At 41.1% G+C, this 7,098-nt stretch overlaps 1 protein-coding gene across 1 annotated transcript in view; it reads left to right on the plus strand.

Annotated features, from left to right (window-relative positions):
* The window catches only part of COL11A1 (collagen type XI alpha 1 chain), a 440,246-nt gene extending 439,084 nt beyond the window's left edge, over positions 1 to 1,162 (plus strand). The window contains exon 56 of the mRNA XM_056844241.1: positions 993 to 1,162. Within this exon, the coding sequence (XP_056700219.1) occupies positions 993 to 1,139 (147 nt within the window). The 3' untranslated portion in view covers positions 1,140 to 1,162. The remainder of the gene's footprint in view (positions 1 to 992) is intronic.
* The last annotated feature ends 5,936 nt before the right edge of the window (positions 1,163 to 7,098 follow it).

Genomic DNA, 7,098 nt, shown 5'->3' on the forward strand with positions numbered 1-7,098 from the left:
GTTTGAGTCTCCCTTAAGTGGTAGAGAAAGTCAGCACATAAAAACCAACTCTTCTTCTTCTTCATAAATTGTTCTTAATAGATTCTAGGTAATGTTTGCATTGGTACAACTGTGCTTCTCTCTTGCCTAGCCATGGAATATTGGGGTGGGAGAGTGAAGGAACTTGAAAAGGGGGAATATGAAGTTGTAAGGGGGAATGAGATAGGGAGACTGAAAGCAGTTCAGCATGGTTGGTGGAATTGGATGGAAGGAGAAAAAGTGAAACACAGAAGATGGGAAGGAGACAAAATCAGATGCACGCTGCATAAGAACTGGCTCTTGCAACAGTTTTCCTCTCAGCTTATTGGGTGCTGTTGACTGAGGCCTCACAGCAGCTTCTGAATTAACAGTTGCTGCTGTACCACTTCACTAGATGGCAGCAGGCAACATTCTTGGTGCTGTTTCTTGCCAAGATTAATCATCTGGTTCTTTGGCTGCAATTCCAGGCTTATGGTTGAGGACATCAACAATTTTAAATCAGCTGGCCTCCTTTCCCTCCCTTCTCTTTATTTTCCCCCCTTTCCCCTCCTTTCCGTCCTGTTCCCTTTCTCTGTTTATGCCCCCCATTGACATCTTTGTCGCCTCTTCTATTCTGCATTTGAATGGTTTCTATGCATCAACTGAGAGAGCCATGAGCTGGGCACTATTGTTAGTCTTAATTTTTGTGATTATATTTTAAGTTAATTTTATATGGTTATTTATATTTTACATTTTTATTCATTTGATGAGCCCGGCATAGGTTGGGAAAGGGCAGGGTAAAAAATATATATATATATATATATATATATATATATATATATATATATATATATATATATATATATATATATATATATATAAAATTCCTGCCTGCTTAACACCAGATAAACTAAGGAGGAACAGCTAAAAGTTGTTATTTTTAATAATTCCTTACTTACATTTTGTTATGTGTTTGTGTGTGTGTGTTTTTACAGTCAAGAAAAGGCTATGCAAAAACTGTTGTTGAAATTAATACTCCCAAAATTGACCAAGTGCCTGTTGTTGACGTGATGATCAATGACTTTGGTGATCAGAATCAGAAGTTTGGGTTTGAAGTTGGTCCCGTCTGTTTCCTTGGTTAATCTGAGAGCAAAGAGAAGATGATCAGCAAGTAACGCTGCACCTTGGTGCCACCATCAACCCACTTGATGCCACATGCAAGTTTTGAATAAGGATGGTGTAGAAAATGTGTCTCACCATGTAATGTCTTCTCTAGAAAACACCCACTGCCCCCATAGGATGAGAATCACATGACTTAAACTTATTTTGACAAATTGTGAAGGATGCTGTGGCAGAGGCAGGCAACATAGGGCTAACTTTATGAACAGCCTCCACCATCCCATTCCAACCCACCTACTTACCCCCCCCCAAAAAAAAAAAATTTTGGTGCTGTAAAATTGAATGTCATGGTGCTCCTTCTATTATAACATAAGAGGTGCTAAGAAGGTGTGTTTAATAAACTGTAATTATTCTATGTACATTATGATGCTGTCCTTTCTGTGTCCATTTCCAAAACTTGCATGTGACCCTGAATTGCAACTGGCTCCTTTCTCATAATAATTTCAAATTGTGTTGTCAACACTGTGTATGTATTATGAAAAATAAAGTTGTAATTTCCAGTGAAATCCATGTTTTTCCTGATTAATAATATTATTATTAATAATAATAAAAATCCCTTTGTATATATTGATGTTCAAGAGCTCTGTTATTTGAAGTCACCAAAAAAACCCTCAGGTGGCAAAACTGGAAACATTTTCTGTTGTTACTTCTTCTGTGTTAAGGAGTGGCAACAAGGAAAGTGCCTGTTGAGGTGCTCTTCCATTATACTATACCTCATACTTTTAAAGTTTCCATTTCTGTTGCCAGGATCTTTCAGGAAAAAAAGGATGTATACACTCATCTAAAATTATCCCACTGTGTTCTGGGATGAGAAACATGTGGTTCAAACAAACATGTAAGCGATATGACTGAGGATCCCTTTGGACGTTGCATTTAGAGTGTGAGAACTGCTCCAGAATGAACTCCTCCCATACTGTTCCTGTAATGTTAGAAGACCAACTATATAGGAGGAGTCCAGACCACACTGCTTTCCTATACCATTACAGCTCCTCACCAAAACTGGTGTGCCACTAGTATAGATCATGAGTTCTTCTTCCCCTAAATGTCTGGATATCTCAATGTTATTGAAGCAGAATGATGTTTTTATCATGCCCCATGGGCAATGTCAAAAAAGCACCTTTAAAGCATTAGTCAGATAGTCTTCCCTCTTTTTGATCTCCTCATTTTATAAACACTGAACTTTGCTAAAGCACATAAAATTGAATTCTAAACAGTTATTTATGTGCCACATATGCCAGGTTTACTTAAATTAAATGTAAACAATGCTGAATATTGCCTTCCTTGAACCGGAGGTCATTATATACAACAAATCTGCCCATTCTGCTTCAATATGGTTTTTCCTTTTTCTCTTTTCATCTTGTGGTTTCAAGCTGAAGCCTGATATAACTAGTTAATTCCAGACCAGCCCTAATTGACAGACTGTGACCACAAGAGTGGCTATATCCCTGCTGCTGCACCCATGGAACCTCTGAAGCAGCCATAGAGATGCCAACTTTTGAACAGGTCCATGCAGCTGTTCCGTTAAACAGTGCCTTCATATGCAGACAGTAGTGATAATATTTATCTCCAGGCATGAAAAGCTTCTCCTGCTTTCTGCAGATCAATATGCTATTAAACTCACAAGAACAGACCAAGTGGGTTTTTTTCCCCTAGCCAGTGGTAACCCTGAGCAGACACCAGATACAAATCAGATTTGCTGTCTCCTGAACAGGTATTGAACATGGTCAGATATGTCCTGGCTGATCACCAGACAATGATGTGTATGTGATGTAGGAGGAGTCCAGTGAACATGCCCCAGATTTTGGATGTGTATTTGTAGAATCCATTTTCTCCCAAGTGAAAGAAGGGAGTGGAAACCTGTTTCTGCTCATCAGTTGCCCTTGTTGGTGAATATGTCTAGGTCATGTGATTCTACCTAGTTGCCAAACAACACATGAGGAAACTGCTACCCACAGAGCTTATCTTCTGTCCCAGATAGTTACAATTTGCATTCCAAATTTTTACAAATGGCTGGTTAGACATTGCCTCAAGACATTTTATTTCCAGGTAGTCAGACATAGATATTAACTTAAGAACACAAATTCTTTTGTACTTATTTTTCATAATATATGTAAGACTTGAAAAATAAATGTTTGTTACTATTTCTTATCAAATCTGTTTAAATTAATTGATATCAGATTCCACTAGCTCATTTCCAACTGTTTTTTTTTAAATCATGCAAACATTTTATATGTAAAACAGATTTTTAAGTCAACAGTTTGCTGTTCCGAATTCCTTTTTTAAAACCAAAGTTTGTAACTGACACCTCAAAGAGAAAAAATATATACATTTTATTAATAAAATCAAGTCTTGTCTACCTGGACTGATCACTCTGTTTCTTAAACATAGGAAATTGTATCTCAGCTTTTAGTAATGCAATTGATGTTTTGACTTTAGATAATCCATCACATGGACTAAGAAATACAGATTACAAATAGGGTTAAATCCAGTTACAGATTGGCTTGGGTTTCTCTTATTTTACAGGGGGGAAAGTCACAACAATATCAAAATCAATTTAAAAACAATGCTAACAGAAGACAAAAACCCATGAGCAAATACTCAGAGTTACAGTGTTACAGTAACATCAGTTGTCATCATATCATAGAAGCCAAAGCAGAAGCAACCAACATTCAGGTCATCTCTTTCTTATTGTTAGGAAATTCCCCTTTATATTGATACAACTAATAGTTGCACTCTGGGTATAAAGAGCAAAAGAGTTTACACTGTACATTGTACATTTTCATTAATGGAACAATAGCATTTAAAGTGCAGAATAGATTCCACAGTTTCTTTGCATGCAGTACACTGTAGAAGGCTCTCACTAAAATCTCAATAGAATTTTTAGCTCAAACCTGGATAAATAAGTTAAATAGTGTTGCAGTCCATAATGAAAACAACTGATGAATTAAAAGCAAAAATTGGATGGGAAAAGGCTGCTAATTATGATTTTTCACTATGCTGAATGGACACAGCACAGCTATTTGCCACATTTTTGGAATATATATATATGTTTGGTCTAAGCCTGTAAGTATCAGCAAACATATACTGCCTGCCAGGAAAGGGAATTGACAATCAAAAAAAGGCTTGTGTTCTCCCTATGAGCAGAATTGTTATTTTTATTGAAAAATCCTGGCTTTTATTAAATTCTGTGTCAAAAATAAATTGACTTCAAAAGAGTCAGATGGAACTTAATCCTTAAACCTTTTTTGCAGCAAATGGAATTAGAACTTTTCACTATTTTAAAGAACAATTGTTTGCAGTTGTGTAGCAGAGAAAAATTCCCTGTGTTTTTATTACATTATCTAACATGCTTTTATTATTAACACCTCCACAGCCTTGGGTGTATGCTGGAAGTTCCTCTGAAAGCAAGATTCTACATTCACTTAGACAGGAATCTCTTGCACTCTTTCCTTTGCTGACATGGTAGTGCTCCATCAATTAAATTGAGCTGGAAAATATATGAGATAGGTACATACTGGAGCCCCAGAAATTCAGGGGGCCAGGACAATTTGGTGCAGACGTCACTTTAACTGGCAAAACTAAGCCAAAAGCAAAGATTCTGTGCTTCTTTACTTAGCTATTTTTAATTAGCACATGCACGTTTCTCATCTGAAACCAAAGTGGGTATGTATATTTAACGAAGTACAAGATTGGCTTTGATTCAGAAGTTCTGTACTACTAAACTTATCATGTGCACAGGGACTACCCAGTTCTTTTTTCTGTTGATGTTATATCTTTCTTAGAATGGAAGCCTCTGTTGATGTGGGGCTTTGGATTGTGCTCACTGCTACAAAAATATTTGTACTACTCTAATTTGCATTTATTGCTTTGAATTTGTAAAGTTGCCCCCAACTGAGACCAATATTCTAAGGATTAAACTATGTCCCAATTTGGAGCCTGGTTACAGTTCATTAAATTTAGATAGCAGTAAACGCTGAGATGGATTAGAATTAAAAAGCTTTACTAGTTTAAACTACAAAGTACAAAATACCGTATATACTCGGGTATAAGCCGACCCGAGTATAAGCCGACCCCCCAAATTAGAGGCCAGAAAAGGGAATTTCTTATTGACCCGCGTATAAACCGAGGGGCAATAAGAAATTTCCTTTACCCGCAATGCTGCGCTCTAAAATGGCGGCCGCCATTTTAGAGCGCAGGGCCCCTGCCCCAGGTCGCCTTCCCGCCGCCTCCCAGGCCCTCCCGACCCACCCCGACCCCAGTCCCATCCAAGGGGGGAGGGGGAAAAGACCCTGAACCCACTCCTTACCTGGAGAGGCGGCGAAGCGGCGGCGGCGCGTCCTTCCTGGGCTGGCAGGAGGCCCCTCCAGGCCGCTGCCGGCCGGAGGAAGGCGCCCAGGCGCGTGGGCGGTAGCGGCGCGACGGTCAGGGGCCTCCCATGGCCCCTCCCGGCGGGGAAAATGCGGCGGGGGCCGGGAGGGCCGGGGAAGCCTCTCTGCGACTGCAGAGAGGCTGCCCAGGGCCCCTCCCGGCGGGAGAAAATGGCGGCGGGGGCCGGGGGGGCAGGGCAGCCTCTCTGCGGCTGCAGAGAGGCTGCCCAGGGCCCCTCCCGGCCGGGGAAAATGGCGGCGGGGGCCGGAGGGGGGGGCCAAGGAAGCTCTCTGCGGCTGCAGAGAGGCTGCCCAGGGCCCCTCCCGGCGGGAGAAAATGGCGGCGGGGGCCGGAGGGGGCCAGGGCAACTTCCCTGCGGCTGCAGAGAGGCTGCCCAGGGCCCCTCCCGGCGGGAGAAAATGGCGGTGGGGGCCGGGGGGGGCCAGGGCAGCTTCCCTGCGGCTGCAGAGAGGCTGCCCAGGGCCCCTCCCGGGGGGAGAAAATGGCGGTGGCTCGGCAGCAGAGGTAAGTTCCCCCCTCCCTCCTCCCTCCTTCCCCCTTCTACCGTATTGACTCGTGTATAAGCCGAGGCCGGCTTTTTCAGCCCTTTTTTTTGGGCTGAAAAACTCGGCTTATACACGAGTATATACGGTAAGTCAAATACAGAACACGTTAAAAACTCAAGACGCTTGTGATAACTTCTTAAGTACAGCACAAGGCTGTAGTGATTACAAATAAGTGCAGCAAAAATACAACATAAAACAGAAAAGAAAAAATATTTAAGATATGCATATGTATATATATAAACACAGCAATAGCTTTTTAAAATAAATGGAGGGGAGCCAATTTTATGCAAAATTTTGCAGCCCTTGAAGTCTCTTTTTTACAGCAATCATTCATGGAGGAAGAGAATCAAAAGCTGGCAGATGTGTTCACACAAACCCCTAACACATATAGGTGGGGCATGTTCCTACCCCCCAGCAGATGCCTTTCCCGAACATCACTTCCTGCCTCCAGTACCATTTGGTCACTGGCAATGATGGCAATCCCTTTTCAGGGAGGAGCATTCCCAGAAAAAGGCTTTCCACAATTCCAGTAGACTGCTGCATTGGTGCTTTCCCCGCCCCCCCATCAGTCTGCTCTTCCTGGAAGCAGCAAAGTTGTCACATAGCCAATGAGATTAGGCTATGTAACCGTGTCACTGAGGGTAAATGAAGCTAATTCTGAGGGAAGCCTTACACGGTGTTTGCTTCTTTTTTACCTCAGAAACTTCTCTACATAGCCAACTATCATTGCAAATATGACAACTTTACTATTCCAGGAGAAGGCTAATTTGAAAAAAAAAATGGCCACCAATATAATTTTTTGAAAACCACAAGTTATTTCTACCATCAAAAGTATTCCTTCTTTATCTTGAAAAATAATTTTAGGTTCAAAACCAAAGGTAATACATAGCTATACCATTAGGTTTTTTTTTCCTCATTGCAAGATGTAAATAGCTTGCCCAACCTTAATTGTTCCAATCTAAATATATCCTTCTGTAAGATATGAGTT

The sequence above is a fragment of the Euleptes europaea genome, chromosome 2 (assembly GCF_029931775.1).
Source record: "Euleptes europaea isolate rEulEur1 chromosome 2, rEulEur1.hap1, whole genome shotgun sequence".
Lineage (NCBI taxonomy): Eukaryota > Metazoa > Chordata > Lepidosauria > Squamata > Sphaerodactylidae > Euleptes > Euleptes europaea.